This window comes from Mesoplodon mirus, assembly GCF_964341445.2.
Source record: "Mesoplodon mirus genome assembly, chromosome: 1".
NCBI lineage: Eukaryota > Metazoa > Chordata > Mammalia > Artiodactyla > Ziphiidae > Mesoplodon > Mesoplodon mirus.
Genome location: NC_138976.1, coordinates 32,645,284 through 32,672,520, shown reverse-complemented (window position 1 = coordinate 32,672,520; position 27,237 = coordinate 32,645,284). Strand labels below are relative to the sequence as shown.

The 27,237-nt window shown below is 44.8% G+C and overlaps 1 protein-coding gene across 7 annotated transcripts in view; it reads right to left on the bottom strand.

The window, feature by feature from the left end:
• The window catches only part of ZNF462 (zinc finger protein 462), a 143,649-nt gene that overhangs the window by 32,612 nt on the left and 83,800 nt on the right, over nucleotides 1–27,237 (bottom strand). For all 7 annotated transcript variants that reach the window (XM_082624406.1, XM_082624403.1, XM_082624401.1 and 4 more), the window contains 2 exons: nucleotides 4,767–5,034; nucleotides 2,717–2,853 (listed from right to left, as the gene is read on the bottom strand). In XM_082624406.1, the coding sequence (XP_082480532.1) occupies nucleotides 2,717–2,853; nucleotides 4,767–5,034 (405 nt within the window). The remainder of the gene's footprint in view (nucleotides 1–2,716; nucleotides 2,854–4,766; nucleotides 5,035–27,237) is intronic.

Below are 27,237 nucleotides of genomic sequence, written 5' to 3'. Positions count from 1 at the left end.
AGACAGTGATGCCTGGTGGGCAAAGGCATGGGCTGGGGATCAGACAAGCCTGGGTTCAGATCCCAGCTGGGTTGCTTATTAGTCATTTGACCTTAGGTAAGATGCTCAGTCTTTCTGAAGCTGTTTTTTCTGTTGTTGTCAGGGATAACAGTAATACCTACCACTTAGGGTTTTGTGAAAATTCCATAAAATGACTCACTGGAAAGCACTTAGCACAGCACCTGGTACCTAATAAGCTCGCAGCAATGGTAACCATTGCTGTTGCCGTGGATGCAGTCATTATTACCACCACTCCTCAAATGCTCATGCTCATTCCAGATTGTGTACTTTCTGACCCCAATGAGGACAGTATCTATATACTCTGATGCCTCTTTTAAAATAAATCATCTCTATAAATAAAGAGAAGAGACTGTAAGTAAGCAGTGACAGGCAATATGACGGATGGGTCATGGGGTCAGAGGGCTGCGTTGACACACAGTTTCCCTGCTCACCGGTTGGGTGACTTTGGTTAAACTACTTCAGCCCTCGTGGGCCCAGGGGACTCGCCACTGGATTCAGGGTGGGGACAGTATGCTCTACATCCTACACGGTCCCCTCAGGAGAACCCAGTGGAGAAACTCCTTTCAGGTTCCAGCATCTCAGATTCCTGAACAAAATTTCAAAAGTCTAACAAACACTCTACATCCAGTGGCTTCCGTTTTTGTCTCTCCTACCGTGGGCCGCAGTCCCAGGGCCAAGACTGCAGCCCACTGCTAACAAACGCACAGCACCTCACGGCGGACACCGAGGACCCAAACTCTAGGTGAGCTTTTTCATACTTCACGTGAACTTTCAACTGCTTTCTCCTTATTCTGCGTTTGCCCCCATCTTCTCATTTGTTTTTAATCCTACAGTTCTGCACGACTATTTTTAAGATACCTTAAATCCTTTGTGAAACGATCGTAAATAACTACACTAAGTCAAAGAAAAAGTTTTTTCCTGCTTCAAGCTTCACGTACGTAAAACAGGACTACGGGTCATAGTACTGTCCCTCCCAGTGTGGCTGGACGATGAAGTAAGCGTGTGTGAGAGGCACCAGGTCAGGTGTGGCATGCACCAGGCATTAAGCGTTTCTCTCTCTCTGCCTCCGTTTCTTGAATTCTCAGCTCAGGGAAGGAAAGTCATCAAGCGCATTAGGCATCAAAGCTCTGATCCCACCAGGCAGCAACATGGAAAAGAGAGAGAATCCACTGCCAAAGTGGGGTCTCACCGATGCTGTCTGCTCTACAGCAGCACGACTCCTGGCCTCGCCCCAAGCAGTGCGGGCACAGAGCCAGCGACACACACATGGGCCAGGGGACCGGAAGCCAGGTGGCTGAGGTGGCACACCAGGAGGGAGCACCCGGGCCAGGAATTCCTGCCTAAACGCTCCTGCGTGGCTTTCCCCAGCTTGCAGGCGGACGTTCTCGCCAGCAGGCATGTCACGTCTCATGAGCCTGCCCGGGGAGGAGGGGGACCTGAGGGCGCCAAAGGCTGAGTCTTCCACGGAGTTTGCAGCAGACGTGGGTGACATGTCACAAAACATGCCGGCCAAAGGCAGCGGCTCTGGGGAAATGCTGGAAACTTTGAAAATGCCCCCTCCCCCTGCCCCCTGTGATGCCCAGCATTTCAGAGTAACATCTCAGCAGGGTAGCAGAAGACACTTGTTGCTTTCGAGTCTTTTTTCGGTATTTTCGGCAAATACCTAAAAGCTTTCCCAGGTTAGAGGTAAAGGAAGGAAGAGAGGCAGGAAGAGGAAGAAAAGAAGGGAGGGAGGGAGGGAGGGAGGCAGGGAGGAAGGAAGGAGAGATGGAAAGGTCAGTAGGTGGAAATAGCATGAGAGACTGGCAACGGGCACTCTAGCCATCTTTTTCCATCCGCCTCTGGCTTGAATCTCTTCCGGATAAAGTAGGTTTTACATAAACATATTTTTCCTTCCAGTGCAGACGGGGCCTGTTGTTTGACTGTTTTAATTGGCCAGCAGTAAACTCCACTCAAAGAAAAAAAACAAAGAGGACCTAGAAGACGTACCCCAGCTTATCAGAGGTGCTGACATTTATGGAACACCCAGGATGCACCCACATGGAACACACCAGACGCTCAACACGTCACCTCAGAGGCATAACTCGTCACCTCTTTTTACGGAGGAGAGGGAGGTTAAACACAGGAGGCTTTAAATCTAGAATTTAAACTCAAAGCCTATGGCTTTTCTAACATATATCAGGCCACTTTCAGTTTGAAGAATTTTCGCTCTCCATCCAGTTCAAGGGAAATTCCGCGTTCTGCTTTGGAAATCATCATTTTGGTCTTTGTCCAAAGAACTGCTTACAGCCACAGAGCTCCCTGCCCTCACCCACCCACTCTGCTTCTCATTCACTCCTTCCTTAGCAAGGTCGTGAGACGGGAGGACTCAGGATATAAAACTCCCTCTCAGGGGGAAGCCCCGCAGAACTGTTCGCTGCAGAATCCATCACCTTTGCCTCCCGCCACGTGTGAAGGAAATCCTCTCAGCTGGAAGATGTTTTTACCCTGTTGGCTGTCACTAGGGTGATCGCTGTGATTTCTTGAGGGGAGAGATATGGTGAGGAGCAAGGGACCAGGCAAAGGTGCCGCTTCCACCTTGAGACGGCTTCCCCCTCACGCCACCCGAGCCACCTTCCCCCCGCCCCACACAAGAAAACCGAGCTTGGAAGGTTACCTCGGTGCAGCACAATGTGGTCAATCATGTTGCGTTTGTATTTGGTGTGATAGAGGCAGAGAGGACAGCGAAGATCTTTGGGGCCCTCCTCGGGGACCGCCGAATGCCCGGCTTCCACGTGCATAGTAAAAGCAGATCTGGGAGGGAGGCGGGGAGACAGGCGATGAGTGTAACCAAGGAGCATCTCACTCACACCCCCTGCCAGCAACCCTACTACAGAGACATTCCACCCGGGGGCCAGAACTACAGTGGTTCATCATGTTTGCTGGCCGCAAGTTCCCTGGTCACTCGTGCAATAACTAAGCACTGTCATGCAGTGGTAACTTCTTTTTGGAAATTTTGCTACCTGGCTGGGCTCAGGCAGGGCTGAGTTTGCAAAGAAAGAAACAGGCTCCTAATTTTATTCTTGAGAATTAGAAGTTGCCTGTTAAACATATAAAACAAAATCCCTACAAGAATATATTTCTCATCAGGCTCAGAAGGAGAGGGGCTATTTTGAAGCTGGGAAGATTTATCAGCTGCCTCGGTGATTCTTCCCAGGGAACAGGGGAGGGCAGGCTGGTTAGGAAGTCAGGACGGTTGATGACCACGTAAAGGACACTCAGAGCTGTTGCTGTACCAGCCCTAAGGCGGAGGGCACCGCTGCCTCCCCACTCCACCCTTCTCAAAACCTCAAAACTTACAAAGCCTTAAATGTCTCATAAAAATGGATGAAACCAAGAGTTTAACGGGCAAGGTCCCCTTCTTATTAACCCGAGTGCCTCTCTGTGGGGAAACATGTACACCTGTCAGTGGGCCCTTGTTATCTGGGTCCTTTTTGCCTTCTCTCACTTCTAAGGCCACATACATATTTATCTAAAAAACAACTGAACCACATTAATAGTCAGAGATGTAACACATTTTCCATTAAATCCCAGCAACTAAGATGTTGGTGGAAAAGAGACTTGTTTTTCTATCATGTTTTTTGGGGGGGCATGAAGTCTACTCACCAGCCTCTCTGTGTGGAGTGTATATTGAAGTACTGGAGTGACCTAAAGCCCAGGCCCTGACGGCAGCAGGAGCAGATAATAGCTTTATATCTGTGCTATAGCATTTCATATTATTACAAAAGCTTTCTATCTATGATACAATAACACTTATTAGTGTTGCCTTTGTGCCAAGCACTATGCTAAGCACTTTACGGCTTCTATGGTTCTTTTACTCCTCACAAGCGCCCTATGAGGTAGGTACTATTATTGTCTTTTTTTTTTTTTTTAACAGATAAGGAACCAGAGACACAGAGAGGCTTAGTAACTTGTCCAAAGTCACACAGCCAGTAAGTGGCAAAGCTGGAGTTCAAACCCAGGTAGTCAGGCTCCATATTCTACACTCGTAACCATGAACCTAAACAGTATCTCCCAGGATGAGATGAAATCACAGGAGTTTAGATTAAATGATAGGAAGCATTCCAATCTTTCTCATACACAGGAGCAAAGGTGACTCTGGCTTATCTTTTTTCTAGAAGGGAACTCTCTCTGTGATTGTTCAAGTTCAGTCTTCCCAGTGTGGAGTCTTGGTTCTCTGGGTGTCTTTCAATAATATGATCTTAAGAAATAAGAAATCTCTACAACGGTAGCAGGGGCGCCACGACTCCTGACATTCTCTCTTGACTTTGACTTTGCTTCCGAGAAGATATTTTTTTTTCTCCAAAGACAAATAAAATAAAAGGTGAGGGTGAGGGTGTGGTTTTCCAAAGGGAAAACACTCAGTGTTTCACATACTGGGTCAGGGAAATCCTTTGCCATGATCTCACACTCCTTGGGCACCCATCTGCCCTGATATTTTAAACGCATTTGTTCTGATACAGCTCTTCATCTCTTCCCCAAACCCCCCAAAACAGTCTTCTGGAACTAGCCTCCTCTTGTGAAGACTGGACCCAGCAACCCCTTCTTTATCCCACAGGCAGGGCCTCCCATGAGCTCCAGATAGGAGAGTGAAAGGGAAGAGTATGGTGAGGGGTGAAGCGGGTGCAGCCACCTTGTTTTTCAAGGCTGTTCTTCACGCCACTTACTTAAAGCCTGTGTAAAAGGAGCAGTCTTTGCACTTGAAGAGCTTCTTCCCACCGTGCTTGTCCCTGTAATGGCGCCTGATGCTCTGGATGTAGCCAGAGGAGAATTCACAGAATTCGCAGTGAAGAACGGCTTCCGTCTTCTGCTCAGTGCCCCCCGCAGCTCCAGAAAGAGGCACGGGGCTAACACGGCTGTTGTTTCTCGCCAGAGCAGCGGATTGATAGTGGTTCAACTGCTGCTGAACATCTGGAGGCTCGGAGTAGGATGAGTCTGTGGACAGATGGGGGAAGATGACACCAGACACAAAGCACACAGTGGAGGTTTGACACTTGAAAACCCCCAACATTAGTTTTGAGTTGTTTTGGGTTTTTTTTGCGGTACGCAGGCCTCTCACCGCTGTGGCCTCTCCCATTGCAGAGCACAGGCTCCGGACGTGCAGGCTCAGCGGCCATGGCTCACGGGCCCAGCCGCTCCGCGGCACATGGGATCCTCCTGGACCGGGGCACGAACCCGTGTCCCCTGCATCGGCAGGCGGACTCTCAACCACTGCGCCACCAGGGAAGCCCTAGTTTTGAGTATTTTTTTAAAGGGGTTGACTATGATCCCAGCTTTCATCTTTATTTACATTCTACAACGCATCTCTGGGGAAAGGCAGGTAGGGAGGAAGCGTCACTTCTTTTAATCTGACTTTGAGGGTTCACAGCATTTAAAAATAAAATTCTGAGGTTAAAGGTTTCAAAGTGAAGGAAGAAAGTAAACTGTTTTTTTAAAGGAAATTGCAGCATGGCAACAGGCTGCCACAGAATACCCATCCTTGTAGGTGAGATAAATAAACCCGCACAATGTACACAGGCATCCACATGAGAAAGGAAAGTAGAAGATGCAATATCTCCTCCTTTGCAGCCCAGAATTATTCAAGCCAACCGGGGAGGGGAAAAAAAAAAAAAGTCTTTAACAGAAATGCTCAAGCACATGGCACTCACAAATATAAAAGTGTTTTATGCCTTCACTGTCAAGTGATTTAAATTTTAAAATATAAAAATCCAATAGTGTTCTCCAGGAATGGATGTTTAAAGCTTAGTCAGCATTAAGATGGAGATTTATTCATAAATCCCATTAAAATGAAATTCCAAACAAGTTTCCCTGAAAGGTATTTGAAAGTTTGCAATTCGGAGGAAAATGCTGGAAGTGACAGGCACAAATCTTAAGCCTGTGACGCTCCAGTCATGTGGTGGGGAAATCTAATGTAGACAGGAGGTGGGAAAATCTCAGTTTCTTCCTTAAATAATAATTTTTTTAAAAAAGAGAGAGAAAGTGAAAAGAAAAAAAGGTCTTGAACCTTTTCCCAACACCCAGCTCTGAATGTTGAGGTCAGGAATTCATCAACGTTATCACCACCATTGTCCTATATAACCTAGGCTGCCCATCAATGACACAAATGGAGTCTGTGAATCCCACACAGATGAATTTCAGTGTAACTTTCTTTGAAAAGAAAACAAAGGATTCTTTTCTTAAGCCTTTCAAAAAGCAGGGGGGAAATGGGACAGACACTGTACCAGCCTCCTCCTGATTTGATGGACACCTAATTTTCCAAAGTGTGATTTCCCCAGGTGGGACATGCGGGGGGGCTCTGTAAAACCCATATTTGATGAGACTGGTACCATCCACCCCATTGGCCTCAGAGCAGTTCCCTTATTGTGGGGTCACCTCTTGTCTTCAAAATACTAAAATTCCTCCCCCCCCCTTCTTGTTCCCTCCTCCCCTCCTCAATTCATATTCCTCAGGATTGAGGAAAAAACCCCTTTGGAAATTGTAAACAAACCTGCCACACACACACACATACAAATAAAACAAAAGGAAACTCAAACAATATCTCCGAGCCTCCATGGGTTCATTACCAGGTGTAAACTGAAGACAAAGGAAGAAAGACATTAACACAACTGAATTCATTTCACCCGATTCTTTTTATCTCCCTCCTTTTTCTCCTTATTCCTCCACCCTAGCCAATGAACCCACTGAGGATCAGAATAATGCAATTGTCAACTTCTCTTTCTTTCTTTCAACAGCAGGTTTGTTTACCATTTCATGGACTGTTTGAGATGTTTTCTGTTTAAGCTCTCAAGACTAGTTTCTGCTTCAGACACACGCAGGATGAAGCACAAAGCATGCTCTGGCCGCCTCTCCTGTTAACTGGGACTTGAGCTGCTGGGAAAGCACTGCCACGCCAGTACCCCGGCCAGCCCTGCCCTCTCGCCAGTGCTGGTCCTGGTTTGCTCCTAGCTCTACAGGAAAGAAATCCTGGGACCAGCAAGGCCGAAGTCAGGTCCGACTGCCCTGCCCAGTCGACCATCCACAAATCTCCCCAGAGACCAAAACAAAGGAACAGCCCATTTCTAAGTAAGCAAGCCACCACGGCCTCCAAGAGTCAGTCACAAGGCACCGGACAGCTCCAGTCCCTTTCTAACAAAATTACAAACTGGCTCCTAATCAGAAGACAAACCAGGTCAATCTGTCTCCCCTACCTTCTGCCACCCCTGACCTAGAGCACACGTAAGACTGTCTTGGGTAAAACTCCCCAAAGGGAGAGGAGTCTGACTCAACACATTTTTCTTCTTTCTAGGGTCTATGGCATATCATTCCACCCATCTCGAAAAACGCATTCTCAATTTTAACACGGGTATTTCTTTGTGATACGAAACTTGAAATAAAAATGCTAGAAGTCGTGGAGAAAGCATTCCAAGAAAGGACAGCTCATCACCCTTCACAAATGGCAGTGTGAAAAGAACACCTGTATGTATCCGTGTCATAAAATCCTTCTTTCCTGGTTAAAATCAGATGGACAGGTTTACTTACAGAAAGAAGCAAATCTCACCAACTTAGGATACACTTGCAATAATCCCCAAGTGATAACTTTTTGGGTCTTCTGAGAGCTTTACTGTCCTCTCTGGTGCCAAGACACACTCTTCCTCGCTTTCACTTGGAGTTTGTGAATAATGCACAGTTTTAGCACTTCAGGCACTAAAGTGACAAAGACGTGAGTGTGTCTGATTCCACTGATCCTAAAAAAGCCCACTTGCTGAGCTACATAAAATCCCAGTTTGTTCACGAGGCATAGCCAGAAAGAAGAGCAGAAGAGGATGCTTTTGTGCCCAGGTTAGAAAGACAAACAGATTCTTAGCAGTGAAGGGCATGTCACATAAGTTAAAAATCATCATTAAGACTCTTTTCTTTCATTCCAAGCTTAAGAAAAGGAAAGGAAAAACACTCTGTGCTTGCAGAGCCCGACCTGTGATCATGGGAACATACAGCAGCTAAAGCACAGGAGTACAGGTTACATCTTTACCGCCTCTTTGGCCACGAATATCTAGGATGGAGCCAACAGCAAAGAGGGCATTGGTCCATCCATTCTTAACCCATCCCTGAGATGTGCAGTCTCAGAAGAGTGTCGGTCTCTGAGTTGTGACTTTATTTATGTGCAAAGTTTTGGAAATTAAATTATGATTTATAATTGCAGTTATAAAATAAATTTAGCTAAGTTATATGGAGTTATCCATTTTGTAAACTGTCTATAATAGGAAAATGATTTTATAAGCAAGATCATAACAGAACTGTAGAATGTATGGTCACAGCGCATCTAGGTGGGGCTTTGTAAGTTACTGAACAGCCAACAACGAATTCTCACCACTACGGTGTACGGCATAGGTTCTCACGCCAATTTTACCGATGAGATGGCTGGGGCTGAGAATGGTTGGCCACACAGCTACCGAGAGGCAGAGGTAGGACTGGAACAAAGACCTCTCTGACTCTAAAATCTGAAACTTGTCTATCAGGCATCTGACTCAATGGGTTGACCTCCGGGGTCCCGTGATGCAAGTCAGAAGAACATGAAAGAATATCTGAGTGTTCCATCAGCAAGAAACACACAGCAGAGAAGAGAGAGAGAGAAGATGGCAGTAAGGCTGAAATAGCTGAGAAAGTAACATCAGACTAGGTAGAAATGATCACAAAGAGAAAATAACATTAAACTGAATACCAAGGAAAACACTAAAACCAGCATTTCAGAGCACATGGGAAAAAAGAATCAACAAAGTAAGATTCCCGGGAAAGAAAAAGAATATCCAAAATTTCAAAATGCTTTATAAAAACAAAAAAAAAAGGGACCACCCAGGGGACATTTCTATAAGCACGCTACACAGGTAAGCACTGCAAATACCCAGAACTGGAGATGTGCCTGCCCAAATGGCATGCTTAAGTCAGATGCTGGATAAACTGCCCTCGAAAGATAATGCTGTAACATTCCTCAGGGGGGATTTGGCTGGGAAAAGAAAGGTACACGAATACAAATGGGAGATGGGTGTTTTCCAGTGGCTCTTGGACAGCTCAGGATTTCAAACCGGGGAAGGGTTGAGTTCCAGATGAGAGCTCCTACCCCTATCATTCAGTCAGGTTCCTGGAGAAATGGGAAATTTCTGGCTCTCATTCCAGCCCCCCAGAATTCCAGCCAAACCCAGGTAAGTATCCGTTCAAAGGGTTTTGTTTTGTTTTCTTTTCTTTTTTCTCCAGAGATTAGCCAGCACAGAAATAATCACTGGAAATCTATTTTATAGCAAACGACAAATAAGTGAACTCTGGAAGAACAATAACCATGACAGAATGAAGCCCTCTTGAACATTCCGATCCAACAAAAGATTCGACACCCTCTTCGTGTCAGGCCACAGGCAGGCTCTAGGGACTCAAAGTCAAAGAAGGTGCGAGGAAGGAATCCCCTGGCCGTCCAGTAGTTAGGACTCGGCGCTTTCACTGCTGGGGGCCCGGGTTCAATCCCTGGTCAGGGAACTAAGATCCCACAAGCCACACGGCACAGCCAAAAAAAAAGAGAAGAAGGTGCGAGGGATGCCTTCTAGGAGCCCCGATCTACTAGGAGAAACACAGAGTAGCTGGCTGTTATGAAGATATACGCCTGCTCCATGTCTAACCCACTTACTCCACTGACTGAAGGAATAAAAGGGGCAAAGAGAACAAATGAACAGTAACAGGAGAGTTTAACTATTGCAAGATTGAGGAAGACACAGGGAAGAGTAAGAATCAATTGGGCAGTAAATTGTGGGAGCAGCAGAGAGGACAGCTCCCTTATGCGCTGAGTGATCTGAGAAGGAAGCCGTACGGGAGATCAATTCTCCATTTTCCGCAGCTCCACAGAGAGAGTGTGAGTGAAGGTGAAAACGTGGCAACAGTCCCTTGGTGCCAGCAACCGCAGTTAATTATATTTGAGCTAGAATTTCATGCAGACTTGAGGGAGAGGCTCTTTGGTCAGGGCAAATCCAGTACCAGGAGAAAAGAAAAGACAAAAGGATTTTAGGCAAGCAAAGTTTAGAGGCGGCCAGGGGAGCAAATGGTTAAATGACACCCATTCATTCAGCAAACATTTACTGAACATCTAAGTCAGTGGGGGACCCTGTTCTGGAACAGGAGGACATGGTCCCTGCCCTCAAGCGGCTCACTGTCTCAGACAGACATGTAAATAACTGATTGTGATACACTGCAAGAAAAAAAAAAGTCTCAATGGAGCCACCTTATCTCCAAAGACCTAGTAGAGAAGAAGACAAAATCAGCAGTACTTGGTGACTGGTGGAAGTAGGAGTGAGGGAGATGGGGGGAGGACGTCAAGAGAACCTTGAGTTCCATTAATAAACGTAATTAGTATTAGCTAGTGTGTTAATTAATGAAATCACTACCAGACGTGAAGCTACCTAAATGTTCAATTCACCACACCTCCACCTTAAGTCATGAATAGCAATTAAACAACTACATTCTTATCACAACAACAACAAAAGTGACTTAATTCCTACAGAGTAAAGAAATAAAGATCAGAGGATGAATCTGAGCAGGAAAATATGTACATCGGAGGGTGAGGGAGATCGCGTAAGGAAGGATTTAAAATCTTCAAGTCCTAAAATAGCATAGAGTTCAAAATGATGCACAGATTGCAATTTTCTTCAGAAAAGCAGGTGATTTGGCACCTGAAGGTTGGTAGTATAAGAAACCAGAAACAGAATATTACCTGTAGATAATTTAACAACAAATATGGTAAAAGCCCAAAGTATAGGGTTTGGGTTGGGACCCAAATATGCTGGAAATACTGCCCACTGTTCCTAGAAAAATTGAGAAGGCACACCAACAATGACAAGAGAGCAGCTAAAGACATACTTTAGGTAACAGGCAGGAAGCTTTGGGAATGGCATTAACTCCTATCATACAATGGCTAAGAAACTCATGCGAAGGACAAAAAGGGTCCAAGTATTTCCATGTACATGATAGCAACCCAGGTATCTGTTGGTGACGAGATAGAGAATCCTCCTGCTTATCAGTGAGCTTAGACATGACCCGAGTCTTCACCTAAAACCGAAAAACTCTGTCTGGTGGACGCCTTAAACTCAACATGCTGCATGCACATGGCCACCATCTTTGCTCACGCATCTCCATTGGCTTTCTGAACGTGAGTCAATGGCTCACCACTTCGTTCAAGCTCAAACTGTGGGAATCCTCCTTCAGAGACTGTCAGATGTTTCCTGGGGCAGCACATTTCACCAGGTATCACATCCCAGAGACACATGTCATTTCTTCCCTCCAATCATATTCCTCTCCAGGGCCCTGCCTACCCTTCCCACTGTTCATTCACATCCTCAGATTCCATACAGGCAACTCTTAACAACCTCCTAGCTGGTCTTCCTTCCTCCAAGATCTGTTCTAGTTTGGCCAGCATACATGTCATAGACATATAATATATATCACTTACATGAGCATGATATGATTATGCCTCAGGGCTCAAGGATAAAGCCTACTCCTTGGTACATACAGCTCTACAGTCTGGTCTCAGCCTGTGTTTCCAGCCTCACTTTTGGCTAATTCCCAACTCCTTGCACTTTCTACATATCTCACCATTGGGAATCCTTGATCAAGGGCTCCCTGATGCTCTTCCTCTTCTTTATGCCTGGCAAATCCCTACCCATCCTCAAAACCCAGCTGAAACGTCACCTACTCTGTGAGGCTTTCCCCCAACAATCCAGACAGAACCCTGCTCTCCTCTGTGCTTTGTCAATACATACACATAGTGATTTTCATCTGGATCTTATTATACTTCAGCTTACACTTATATATGTTCTCTCAAGCAACCTCCACCAACAAACTCGGCCTTATCTCTCTATGCCTTTGACCTTAAAACATCCCATGGCAACAGGGTCTGGGCTGGTTGTTGGAGCACTCTGCAGCAGCCCCATCCCCTTCTGCTTCCAGCAGTTGAGTTAATGCTAACAAAAATCAGTTTTATTTTCTCTCAAACTTCTTTGTACCTGTATTATTTATATTTGTTATTGAGCTTATTCAATTTAATTAATATTACCTAAAATGATGAAAGATGGGTATAAAAGTTGCCATTTCTATGAAAGCTCCATTAAGTGCTTGGAAAAGATTTGAGAAAGTCAAGTTGCCAAAAAAAAAAAGACTGTCAAATTACGTTTTGGCAAGATAAAAGATTGAGGAGAACATGGAAGTCTAGAAGGACTCTGCTCTAAGACTGTTCCACAAATGTCTAAATTATCATTCCACTTAAAAGAAACTGAAACTGGAAGTAGTATAGGTGATTACAGTTTATGCAAGAGAGAAAATGGGGAACTCCAATCACAAGACCCAGACTCAAATACATAAGGTTGAAACCTACAGCACAATCCTGGTGAACGAATGCATTTTTAAGTGAAAATAAAATGCTTAAAGCACTTTTAAAAGGATTCCCTGCATTAAGAAATTTGCAAATATCACTGAGAAACGAGGTCTTGATTATATCAAATAAGTTTCAACTGTATCTATCTATATGTTTGACCCTATTTTATATTAATTCAGAAAATACTTATTGAGAGGCTTCTATGTGCCAGGCACTTCTAGGCATTTGGGATACATCAGTGAAAAAAACCAGCAAGGATCCTTGCCCTCGTGGGGCTTACATTTTAGATTGACAGGAATAGTATCTTATGTGCTTTTACAGCCAGAGACTCATGGTCCTTTCATTCAAAAAAGTACTTAAGAAAATGTTTCCTGGATTGAATTTGTGAACAACTTTCTTAAATTCAATCCTGTACCTCTGTCTGTCTATCTCTCTGTTTGAAGTTACAAGAACTGTTTGTATCATAGAGCTGTCAAGATGATTCACAGATTCAAGAGGTTTACTTATTTTAAAAGATTTCTTAGGTTCTATCTAAATTCCTTTGAAACTCAATTTCTTTCTCAAGATACCTGCTGTTCATTTCTTGCTATTAACAGGCAGCAAAATGTGGCATCCAGAACATGACCAACTTCAAATCACCAATTCAACTGTCCATGTATTTCCTTTGAAGACTCTCAAAAAGGTTCTCCAGATAGAACACTGGGCCATTCCAAAGGAAAACTATATTAGAAACTAAGCTTTGGAACACAAGCCATTTCAACTCCTCCTGGATAGTGTCTAAAGGGGAACATAAATCTCTAAAGGCAGCCATGTTACTTTATTTCCTTCTTTTGATTATGCCTTGAAAACCTCCAGGCCCAAGGACTCTGGCACCCCCTTGTCTTCTATCATCAGTAGAGTTCTCTGGCCTGGATGTACAAGATTATGATACAATGGCCAGGGGGGACAATGGGCACTGGATGACTATATATAGGAATTCTGGGCTTGGTTGTCATGGAGACAAACGGAAAAACAAACGCCTAATCCTGAAAATAAGGTTGAGGCCAAACTTGAAGGAAACACGCACTGAAAACTTCCTGTCATTCTGATGAGTAAAAACAAAACCTTGAAATATGATCAGGGAAAACAAAACAAAACAAAAAGTCAGTCTTCAAAATGACAAAAACAGCAAAAAAACGAAAAGGGGCTGAGATTTAGCATCCCATCATCCTTAAATTCACTGAAAGGGTCTCTCAAAGGCCTTATTTGGCATGAAGCTTCATGTTCTCGTTTTCTCTATACTTTCGGGGGAATCCAGGCAAGTCTGACCTAAAACAAAGAGAATTCCTGGACTTGCAATTCACTAGGTCCTATAATCGGAGACAAGCCCATTTGTTTCTCTGTATCATTTTCCCCCAGTGGCATCACCATCCACCCAGTCAATAAAATGAGAACAAATCCTTGATTCCTTTCTCTTTCATTCTATACATTCACTGAGTGAAAAAGTCCTATCGGTTCAACCTCCCAAAAAGCCCACATCTGTGACCCACTCACGGTTCCACAGCCACTGCTTCTGTTCAGGCCCCTGTGGTTGCTTGTGTGAACTTGCATTGCAGGACGTTCCTAACTGGCTTTCTATCTTCAACTTTCTTCTCCCCCTAAGATCCCTTTCTTTTCTAAAAGCAAATATGATCAAGGTACTCAAGCCTTCTTACAAGAAAAATGTCCCAACTCTGAACATCAGTACCCTGGCCCACCTTCATCTTCCCAGACCTACCGCACTCCACGCCCACCGCACTCCACACCCACACTGCCCCCACTCAGCTCTACTGCCACACGGAACGTTCTTAACATTCACTCTGTGTGCTTTTTTTCACTGCTTCTTTGTACATTCTTGCAATATCCTTCTTCGACTTCTCAGCCCGGCAAACTCATCTTTCAAAACTGAACTCAGTTCAAATTTACCATCACTATGAAGATCTTCCCTGATCTTTCTAGATACACTTATTCAACTCCCCCTTCAGGCTTTCCTGCTAGTTCTCATGCTGCACGCAGGTTAATTCATTTTGCCTCCACCAGACTATGATCTCGTTGCAAGCAGGATATCTATCCATGCATCCATGCATGCGTGCATGCATCCATCCATCCAACTATCCACCCATAACTTGTTTAAAGTTCATTATCTCCCAGAACTTAGTTCAGGGCCTGGCCCAAAAGAGGTGTTCAATGAACATGTTATAAAGATCCAAGAAGATTTCAAACTGGAAAAAGTGCTCTGGAAAACCCAGATTTAACAGGAAAATCCAATTAACCAAATGCCACTCTCTCTTTGAACACTGTGGTTAATGGAGCCGTCCCATTGAAACAGGGATCCACTTTTACTGAAACAAGCCTGGGTCTTTTTTGATTACCTGGAGAATGGCTCCTGAAACATTTGAGAATTTGAATGGCAGGAAATTCATGATCCATGACCATCCCAAGGAGTCACAGGCATAATTTCTGGCTTTCACCCTAAATCAGCAAAAAGTCTAAACTTTAAAACAGATGATATCAGGACACCAGGGAGCCACTTTGGATGAATCACTATGAAACTCTCTCCTTCTTCGCACCCACTGGCAGGCACAGATCTGTGGTAGGCATAGATGTTCGTGAGATGCACAGGTGTAACGGTACCACGTATCTAAATGCACCATGACTTTGCTATAGTCAACACCTAAGGCCACAAAAATAGAGGCCTCTGCAATCCAGAAGGTATTCATGGATTATTTTCAGATTTTTAGCATTGCACCCTCACCGTATGAAATGTTTTTCCTCCATCATGGATGCACTCTCCTCCCAGATATGTAGTGTAAGGCTATCATTTTGCAAAAGGACCTGTAGTGGCTCAGAAAGGCAGAGATGGCTTCATGTCACCCAGCCAGTCAGTGGAGAAACAGGAACAGAACCCGGGGCTCCTGCATGCCCCAGTTTCGAAGACACGTTCTTTTTCTGCCACAGCCGTTAGCAAATATCACAGGTATTCCTTCTGTACTAAATGGTATTTGTAACTCAAAGTGTGTGTTCTTAAAAACCCTCCTTGAAACTGGCTGGAAATTTGTCGCAAATCAAATGAATGCATGGCGAAGGAGCCCCCCCCCCTTTTTTTTTTGAGGTATGCGGGCCTCTCACTGTTATGGCCTCTCCCATTGCGGAGCACAGGCTCCGGACGCACAGGCTCAGCGGCCATGGCTCACGGGCGCAGCCGCTCCGCGGCATGTGGGATCTTCCCGGACCGGGGCACGAACCCGTGTCCCCTGCATCGGCAGGCGGACTCTCAACCACTGCGCCACCAGGGAAGCCCGACGGAGCCCTTTTCTAATGTTTTTCAGGAGGAAACTCTGGGTGGCATCGGCCATTGTTCATTGAGACACTCTCACAATACCAAATGCATAGTTCACCTGCGACTCTTTGGAATTGTGTGATGAGGAAGTAATGCTTCCTGCTGTTCGTTTAGATCGTATAGATGTCTTTACCACACAGAAAATCCAACCAACAACATGGAGCACAAAAGCCTCTTTTACATCAGTGACTTGGCCGCAACAGTCGAGAGCTCGCTAGCAACTTCAGATGGTATTCAGAGCTTACGGGCCATGGGCAAGGCCGCCGTGCTTCCTCCTCAAGGCCTGACCGGAGGGAAGATACAAGGAGGCGGTCACAGTGTCCAGCTTGCAACAAACAGTACAGGGAGAGCCCGCACAGGGAACGATGCAGAGATTTCTCCAAAGCTCAGCGAAGCAAGAGGGAAGAACACATCTGAGGAGAAGCGTATATATTTAGATACGTGTCGAGCTCTAAGTGACGGTATGGAAATCGGGTGAGGATAACGATGGCGGATCAAGAACAGGAACGAGCAGCCACACTTCAAAGCGCACGGTTATTCTAAAATTGTCCCCCAGCAGCGGGAGTCTCTGAACCAACACACCCAGTAAGAAAACGGGTTTCTTACCCGTTTTTTTCCTTTTCTTTTCACCTCTTCCCATGCAGTGGAAGAAAATCCTGGCTCCGGGTAAAGCTGTATTTTTAATAACATTAAAGCAGTAGGTTCTTCTCTTGGGACAGACACTCTTGCACCCACTCCAAACGCCCCCACGGGAATATTGCTAGTGATGCTGGGCTCAGGTGTAGGGTGTAAACCTCCAAGAAGCAGAAGGATCAGGCAGTGAAATCCAGGCTCACCTTTCACTGGCTTAGCAGCTCTAGGTCATCAGGTATGTCAGGTGCTTTTGCACAAGTCTCTCACTGATCTTCACCATGACCTTATGACATGGGATGTGTTACTTCCCATTTTACAGATGGGGAAACCAAGGGAGCACCTAGAAAACAGGCAACTTCTCAGCGCCCCGGAGCATGCATGTGAGCCTCCTCATAATCCTTGGGGACTCTCAATTAAGCAGTCCTCTGGTTCCTCATTCATAAAACGGAGACAGTGATACCCACGACTTCATAGGGTGCAGTGCAAACAGGAGAGCAGTGTGTAAAGTACAGCGTCTGGCACGGGGTGGGGGTGCTTTAAGGGCCTCAGTTCCACAGCAATTAAAATCTACATCATATATTTTGCACTAAACGACAAATTGCCTTTTAGTGTTCATGGAGTGTTTTCTATAGATGAAAGAATTTGATCTCCTTCCCTGGACTGCAGGACGGAGCGGAATGAGCATCTCTTACACTGCTCTAAACAGATGTAACTGACATTCACCCCAGCTCCAGGCACATGGCAGGTGTTCGGCAGCTAGTTTGTGACTGATTGATTCTGGGCAAAGCCAACTGCACCGCCCCTTCTGGCAACAACCGGCTGGCTTACTCTGTAGGTGAGGATGGCTGCCACGGGGAGGGGACTGATCGAGGGGCTTGGATTCAGCTCAGAGGCAGGGCTCGACCCAAATAATACACCCAGTCACCCCCATTTTGTTAGCTAACGAGGCACACAGAATGGTCACAAATCAACTTGCTACGAAAAGGCACATCAGAGCAAATTTAATTTCCAAAGTTTAGAGGCTTTCCTGGCAACCATTCTGGGGTCTATTTCCCCTTAAAGGTTTTTCAACATCACCTCCAGCTTTGCGCAAGGTCCCTGGGTAACCGACTGGTGGGTGTGATCATCCCCGTCATTGATGACGCTCTCCCATAGGCCCCTACCTGACACGGCCGCCGCTGCCCTTTTCTCCCTGTTACCTTGTTTTCTTTCTCTCGATTGTACTTCTAACCACCTGATCTACAGCACGTATGTACTGGTCGATTGGTTGGTTCTCCCCACTATCTGTGAGAGGTTTGTCTCAAACTTCTTAACTTGCATGGATGTTTGGATTTTATTTCATAACCAGTGAGGGCATCTAAGTTTTCTTGGGGACTTCCGGCTCAGCTGGGCACGGAGTGTCTGCCCAAGACTGAGTATGAAAAATGTTAAGGGTCTGTGACAAAAGGCAGTCCTGCCACTGGACCACTACACGTCTCGGCCTCTTGAGGGTCGTGGCCAGCGTGCAGCACCATGAACAGCAGCACTTAAGACTACATTCATTCACTTAAATAGCTCATTTGAGTGCCTACATGTGCAAGGTAATCTGCCACGCTCCGGGGACTCAAAATAAAATGATGGCCTCTGCTGGGACTTCCCTGGTGGTCCAGTGGCTAAGACTCCGCACTCACAAAGCAGGGGGCCCGGGTTCAACCCCTGGTCAGGGAACTAGATCCCACATGCCACAACTAAGAGCCCGCATGCCGCAACTAAAAGATTCCGCACGCCACAACCAAAGATCCCGCGTGTCACAACAAAGACCCGGCACAGGCAAATACATAAATAATTTTTTAAAAAATGATATGCCCTTTAAAAAAAATGATGGCCTCTGCCTTCAACAAGCTGATGGTCCTTATATGTGGAATCTAAAATATGACATAAATGAACTTATCTGCAAAACAGAAACAGATTCACAGACAGAGAGAACAGACTTGTGGTTGCCAAGGGGGGTGGGGTGGGAGAAGCATGGATGGGGAGTTTGGGATTAGCAGATGCAAACCATTACATACAGCATGGATAAACAACAAGGTTCTACTATAGCAAAGGGAACTATATTCAATATCCTGGGATAAACCATAATGGAAAAGAATAAGAAAAAGAATGTGCATATACATATGGAACTAAAGCACTTTGCCGTACAGCAGAAATTAACACAACACTGTAAATCAACTACAGTTCAATTAAAAAAAAAAGAAGTGGATGGTCTTGGCGGGGGGATGGAAAGTCAGACAGTTACAATAGAGTAATGATCAGCTCTGAACTAAAGAGTGCCCAAAGATGTGAACAGAAAGGAGGTCCCTTAGCCAGGCAGGAAGAGTTAGGAAGATTCAAGTTTTCAAGGATGAGGAGGAATTAGCCAACCAAGTGAATGGAATAAACAGGAGGTCAGGTGAAAAGAAGTGGAGGAGGACATTCCAGGAAGGAGGACTAGCAAGGCCTGGAGGGTGAAAGCAGGACCCTGTGCAGACAGGGCCTTCAGGACAGCTGCAGCACAGGATGCAGCAGGAAGAAGGGGTGAGGAGTGACCCCGAGAGAGAGAGGGGCCCAAATATCAGCTTTCCATGCTGAGCTTGAATCTACTCTGAAGGCAGAGCAGACAGCCACTGGAGGGTCTGAAGCAGGAACCAGGTGAGATAAAGGCTTCGCATTTGTACCTTTTCTATGTCTATGGATTGCACGCAGAGGCCTGCCCCATCTCTCAGATAGGGAAGGCAGCTTGGCATAAATACATTCCCACCATGAGAGAAAACCAACCAGCAGCACGTTCCTTACTGATGAGGGATAGCAGCAGCTGCCTATGACTCCATGCTTTGTGTTGTCAAGTAGAAAACACCAATGTGGTAACTCTTCCCCTCTGGATTTTACTAGCAGGTTGGAATTGTTCATTTAAAATTCAGTTCCAACTGTTTCAACTGAACACATTACATTTACATCTGGAATAGATTATGGTCCTACTACCTATGGGAAGGAAAACTGGAAACCCAGGAGGCTACCTTTTCTGCTCCCCACCAACCCTTCATGTGCAAGAAAATACCAAGGAAGCACAGGAAACCAAGTGGTATGTCCACACGCTGGCAAACACCAAAAAGACGTAGCCATCAGCCAAGATCTTGTGGTCTGTTGTTTAAATACAGTGTCTCAGCAACATCCAAAATGTTTCTAAATCTGTATCGTACTCCTTAATTTTAACACCCATGTGTCAACCCAAGGACACTTAATACATATTTCTTGGACTCAGACTCAACTCAGTGGTCAAACTACTATCTTGTAAAGTGATTCAATACTCTCCTGGATTCATTAGTGTTTTATAAATGGTTTGTTTCATCATAACAAATATTACATCTACTATATGTTAGGTATTTGACAGATACCAAGACCATCAGAGCTCACAATTCGAGAGCTCTCTGGTTCTTAGGGGAGATTATTGAAACACATATGAAAATGAGTGCGTGCTCAAAGAACAGAGCCAACGCCCACAAGCATTTCTACCTGTTGTGAGCAGAGAGCCTGCCAGACACTGTGGGTCTGGAGTCAGAAAAAAAATCCAAATCTTGACTTACTGCTTTAAACCACTGTCATGTTTATCTACAGAACACAACTTTCCTTTTACATTTACAGGACATCTACTCTAGAAAGTGATGTCCAGAATATAATATGCCAGGTGTTTAGAATAGAAAGATGGGCAGTGGGCAGGACAAAAACCCTGTCCCTGATGAGCTCCCTTTCTGGTAATATCATGGAGTTGGCAGAACGGACCACGTGTCCCCCGGGGAGGTCGGCCATGGCACTGTGGGGTTTCAGAGGAGGGAGAGCTGACTCACGTCGGGCATCACAGGAAACACCATGGAAGCGAAACGTGCACCTGGCTTTGAAGGACAAGCAGGGGCTGGACATCTGGAAGCAGAGGAAGGGAGGGGCAGCTGGGGGATGGGCATGGAGAATGCTGAGAGTGGGAATTTCTTTTTAATAGGCCAGGTAGAGCTGCTAGAGGTTCTCGAACAGGAGAATGATATGACTCTCATCCTTGCTTAGAGGGGACTGAAGGGAGCAGTGTGCAGGTGGGGTGGCTATGGTAATGGCTTGGGTAAGAGACGGGGAGGGGAGGGGAGGGGTGGGTGTGAGAGGAAGTAAGGAGACGGAAACCACAGGACTGAGTAGGCAACAGATGGGATGTGGGTCCAAGGAGACCCGGATACGCAGTGGATTCTAGCTGGGTACCAAGTGCCCTGGCAGAGGGGCAGGCCTGGGAGGAAGTTCATGAGTTCCAGTTTAGAACCTCTGCGGTGGAGGCTGAGTGGGACATCCAGGTGGAGAAAGTGAAGAGCAGATGGAAAAGACGGTCTGGGGCTTAACCTGATTATGGCTGGACGTGGAGATTTTGGTGGCATCCTTAGAAAAGTGAGAGTTGGTTCCGTGTGTCCGTGAGGGGGGAGAGCGCAGAGGAGAGGACTGAGGACCAGACTGGGGTCTACATGATGGCAGCTGTCGGCGAAAACAGGGTAAAGAGAAGGTATCATCAGGGAGGCCGGCGGAGAGCCTGAAACGTACAGTAGGACCCAAACCATGGGAGGAGAGCTTCCCCGGGAGGAAGGTGAGCAGTTTTAAATGCCACGGACAAAAAAAGAAGGATGAGGCAGGAGCAGAGGCCGTGGACTTGTTTGTCTGGAGTCGCTGTCCACCTCTGTAAAAGCCATTTCACTAGCGCACTAGGGCCAAAGTCACACTGCAAAGGATTCCAGAGAGGGCGGGGAGGAGAGGCGGCGGCAGCAGGTGTAAACAAGGAAAGAATGACTCTTTCCCAGAGAGCATGTCTCTGGGGTTAGCCAGCAGGTCACTTCATGAGTGGTTTCAATAAAATGCTGAAGGCACAACACAGGCTCTAGCAGTTTGAGAAGAGAACGAGTGGTGAGGAAGAATAAGTTGGGAGTATTGGTTCTTTTCAAGAGATTTGGAGGCTAAGATTGCAACTGCAGGAAATACAGCAGAAGTTCTTACCCAAGAATGGTTTTAATATTCAAAACGGAGCACTTTCCCAGGGTTCATAGCGCTCCCTTTTCTAGACTCTCCAAGGGAATAATAACACATCAGAGAACTAAGATTTAGGGAGACTGTGTGACATCGTAGACAGAGCTGTGGAGTTAGGCCGACTCCACCCTCCTCCAACCCTGCCAGGTAGTAACTGTGACCTTTCTTAAGACTATTTTCCTCCTTCCAAAAACAGCAGGAAGCTGGTTATGGAAGTTCCTACTTTATGGAATTGTTGTGTGGATTAAACCAATGTTCGTAAAGTATTTAACCGACATGCAATAAATGATAGTTATCACTAATTTAAAATATATACTGATTAATGCCAATAATAATAATGTCTAACTTTGGGACTTATCACTGCATTACACCCACTGATTAGGACATCAAGTGCAAAGGAGTTTCTTGTGTGGGTGGTTTCCATTAAGCCCCAAAGTCCAAAGAAATTTAAATCAACAGGACTCCAGATTAAGCACCTCTCTCCAAAAATGGAATTATTTTAGACTCCCAAGAAACAATTCATGATGTTAAGAGATTTCATTCAGCTTCCAAGGCAAGATGTGAAAGTTTTCTTTCTTTTCCATTAAAAAAAAAATCCTCATCAATCTCTGGTTGTGGACAAATTATCATAAATTGACAAGAAATTTGCTTTTACTATGCTATTTTAATACTAAGATTTCTACAGTAATTTAGAATGTGAAAGCATTTTCATATGTTATCTCATTTTATCCACAAAATAACCCCAAAAAGTAGGCATCATTATTGTCTTACATATAAGAAATCATGGAAGGTCAATGATTTATCTCAGCCCACACTTGTGAACGGAGGCAGTCAGGCCCTCTGCCTGAGGCTGCACATGCTGGATGGTCCACGGCCTCCAATGTGGGTGGTACTTTCTGGATTTGGACCTCAAACTCAGGTGTCCAACATCCCCAAGCAGACTCTTAAGGAAAGATGATCTATACAAATAACTGGTTTTGGAAAGATCATTCCCGCTCCCCACTTTCACTAGCTCCAGCTGGGTTAAAATGGGTCCCCTCCTGGCATCTGCTCAATCAAAACGCACCCAGCAATACACAGGAAGAGTCATGCCCCGCGCCGGTACTGCAGTGCGACTCTAAAATTACACTGGACAAAAAATCGTCCTGAGTTGGGGAAGAGGTTCCATGGAACCCTCGCATGCTTCACCGGAGTGGGAGTGCCTGAGGGGAGCCACGGCCACCAGATGCCCTGGAGCAGGACCTCTCGTGAATCACATGCTGCTGACCTACTGCTGTTAATCACCTTCACGCATTTTGGGAGACAGGAAGCCCAGGGGCCACAGGAGGGATGCTCCACCTGGTCCACAGGGAGAGTCTGGGGCTGCGGGGGTGGGGCTGGTCTCCGTGCTGCTTAACTTTATATGGCTTTACGTCACCAGCTCAAGCACGGTCATCTCCTTTTACTGGGATGATGATGATTAGTATAAACACCACCAGTTTACTCAGTATATTATGAAAGCTGTTTTCTCATACACTGTTTTTGCCATCTCGCCATTTAGAAAATGGTAATTAATTAAATAAATAAAATCTGAAACCTGCCCTTGACTTAACACAGAACTACCATCCCTCCCTCCCGTAGGTCTCAAACACTCTTTTCTGCCCTGGCAACACACAGTGGGTGGACATCTATGTAGCCTACGTTCTTCCCTAGGGATACTGTGATTTAGATAACATCCCAGAAAATTAGAGAAGGCAGAAATGTAGTGAAAAGTACTGATATAGAGGCACATAATAATGAAGCCACTGAAAAAAAATGAAGAGGAAAAAAATTCTATCCTGTATTTTCACACTGAACTTAATCTTTTTTTTTTTTTTTTTTTTTGCAGTAGGCGGGCTTCTCACTGCTGTGGCCTCTCCCATTGCGGAGCATAGGCTCCGGACACGCAGGCTCAGTGGCCGTGGCTCACGGGCCTAGCAGCTCCGCGGCATGTGGGATCTTCCTGGACTGGGACACGAACCCGTGTCCCCTGCATCGGCAGGCGGACTCTCAACCACTACGCCACCAGGGAAGCCCGAACTTAATCATTTTTTAGACAATTGTTTTTTTCCAGTCTTTCATTATATAGGCAACATAACCAAGATGCAAAAGTATACTGTAAATGTATCAGCAAAAATGGTCTTATTTTATTGTTAACAATACATAGAAATTACTGATTTTAACGTGTTAGTTGGGAAGTTTACTTACACTTTACTGCCTGCCTTTAATTATCACAATTGTTCCTTCTAACAGACACGCTGGTGGCCTTATTCTTGTTTGCATGCAAGTTAGATGTGGATTTCTTCATCTTTCCTTCTCTGTATTCCTAATTAAAAACTTACCCATGGGCAACATTTTAAAATACTGTTAAATCAGAGTAACAGGAAAATCACAACTCACAAGTACAATATAATAATTTGTGACACCACAGCTATTAACTCTAGCTCCTCACTCCATTTACTCACTGTTAGCTTTGGGACAGACGAGGTAAACACTGCAGCTATCTGCAACTTCTACCACCTTGGTTGTGACCCCATGCCTGTCTCTTTCACTCAAGAAAGTACCTTGGAATACTTATAAGTAAACTGATGTTATAGAGGGATAAATCGGAATAAGCTCAAATTTATTTTTAAAAATAAATTGATAATTTCAAAAAGATACATGCACCGCTATGTTCATAGCAGCACTATCCACAATAGCCAAGACATGGAAGCAACCTAAATGTCCATCAACAGATGAATGGATAAAGAAGATGTGGTTTATTTATACAATGGACTACTACTCAGCCATAAAAAAAGAATGAAACAATGCCATTTGCAGAAACATGGATGCAACTAGAGATTATCAAACTAAGTGAATTAAGTCAGAAAGAGAAAGACAAATACCAAATCACTTATATGTGGAAGCTAAAACACGTCACAGGGACCTCCCTGGCAGTCCAGTGGTTAAAACTCTGTGCTTCCAATGCAGGGGACGCAGGTTCGATCCCCGGTTGGGGAACTAAGATCCCATATGCCGTGCACAGTGTGGCCAAAAAGTACAAAAAAAATATTAAATTAAACTAAAAAATAAAATAAAATACAACACAAATGAGCTTATCTACAAAATAGAAACAGATTCACAGACATAGAGAACAGACCTGTGGTTGCCAAGGGGCAGGGGGTTGGGGGAGGGACGAAGTGGGAGGTTAGGGTCAGCAGATGTAAGCTGTTATATACAGAACGGATAAACAAGGTCCTACTGCACAGCAAAGGGAACTATATTCAATATCCTGTGATAAACCATAGTGGAAAAGAATATAAAAAAAGAATGTATATCTATGCATAAGTGAATCACTCTGCTGTACAGCAGAAATTAACGCAACCTTGTAAATCAACCATACTTCAATATAAAAAAAAAAGTAAATCAGATTTGTGGTTAATAAAGGTAACCTTGAAAACAGATTGCGAAAGCTTGGGATTAGAGCCAGGAAGACGGGTGGAAATCAGAGGAAGTGCAAGGTGAGGGTTATTCAGGGTTGGGGTCTGGCAGGTTGGAAACCAGAGAAGGACAAAGGAGGCAGAGATACGAGAATGCAGGAGAAAGCCCCTTTGAAATGGCTAAGCCTAAGATCTGGGTTGGCTAGACAAGGGATCGGTAGTGGTCAGAGAGAATTTACGGGTTTGAGATGCTGGAAGTAGAGTGGCTATGGTGAGTCCAGCCACAGATGAAGGGTGGTGGAACACAGTCAGGAAGACGTGAATCTCTCTAGCTGAAGAAACCAAACATTCACTGAGTCATGACCACTGAGTCTAGTATACTGAAATTCCAGAGCACGATGGTCATGGCTGGGGTAGAAAGGCAGGCTGTGAGCCTGGCACTGAGTTCACTGAGGAAGCTAAAGGAACATTCCAGAAGATAAGAAGGAAATAAGCAGAGAGCAGACACTTGAAAAGTGAAGGAAGCAAAAATGTTCAACAGGTAGCAGCAAGTAAGGACTGCACTCACTCTTCTTCTTGGCTGCTTGGAGGAAAGGCATTAGTCACTTTGGTCACAGAGAGTTGAGAAGGAGATGGAGTTGCCATGGGGGGCAGGGGACGGGCAAAGCTAGTTAGCTGGAGGAGGGAGGTGTGACCAAGGAAACGTGCAACATCATGGTGCACACTGGCTTTTTCCAAACATCTTGTGACACAGCTGAGCTCGCAGTCACTAAAATTCCCAGGCTTTTTCACACATAAACTACTGTTTTGTCTGTCTGTTTTCCTTGTGTGTGGTTTATTCTGCCGCCCTAATTCACATCAAGAAATATTTACTGAATGGCCTGCCAAGTGCTAAGACTCTGAAATAGTCCTTGACCTCAGAGAGCACACAGTTTAGTTGTGGAGACAGATATGATAACCGACAATTATAAGAATATTTGGCAAGTCTAGTAATGGAAGTGAATACAAAGGTCAGAAGCTACCCAACATGTTTTATATTTATTACCTAACAAAATCTCATTTTCAGCTCATTACTCTGAACAGTCTAGACAGTCTGTAATCTTGATTTTGTCATTTAACTATGGACCATTTGCCAGTATTTCAAATGTATTAAGTCTTAAGCAGTAGGAAAAGAGACTTTACTTAAGTAATTTTTTAGAAGGTGAATGAGCCTTTAAAGTGAAATAAGCGAGTGAAATTTTGATTGGCGAAACCTCAAAGGCCTTATATAATTCTGAGACTCCCATATTAAATACACATATCACATTCACACAAAACTTCTTGAAGCCTTTAACTACTCAATGTTTATGATTTGAAGGGGAATCATATTTGTTGGTTTGTTTTGAGATATGGACCCTCACATTTTAAAACTATGGTGAGTCAAATAGTGATAGAATCTTCCAAGTAAAGACAAAAACATGAAAAAAAAAGTAGTTTGTATATTGTGGTCCCAGTTTTGGAAAAAAATTAAAATAACAAAACAGAGCCTGTCTGTATATGCAAAGAAGAAACATCTAGATGATTCTACAGCAGACTGTTACTAAATTCTTTTGGGTGCAGAGAGGCTGGCATTATGGGTGACCCTCACGTTTTATGTTATGTATTGCCATAAAGCTGTTCTTTAATCCTAAGTAGGTATTACTCTTGTCATCAGGAGGAAAAATCTATGCAGACATCTTCAAAAGGGATAACTACCTCCTATGACTAGTTTTAATGCACACTCATTCTTGAAGATTTACAGGTATCAGCATCAGGCACCCATAGTTCAAAAGTACCCTCCCACTTCCAAAGGGGACAGGGAACTCGCTGCTGTTCTTCCTTGTTTAGCCCAGCTTCTTAACAATGAAAAGATCTCTTCCTGGTGTTAATTACCCCTACAGTTTGGTTCTACTTCCCCTTATCTCACCAACTATCCTCCCAATAACTTCCCTACACACCTCCACTCTAGCCAGACTGGTCTTCTTGCCGTCCCAGGATCCCTTCTTTAAGTTTGGTCACTTCTGATACTCCTCCCACCTGGAAGACTTCGATCTGCCCATAAAAAAATCCTACTTGCCCTTCAAGGCCCAGCCTGAGTCCCACCTCTTCCAAGAAGCCCTCCAGGACTCATCAATTCCTTCTCTTCTCCATGGCTGCAGCCAATAAAATCCAAATGCAAAATTTCTCATTTGTTATATTCTGCTCTTCTAACTAACTCTACGTATTTATTAACTCAAGCTCTAAAT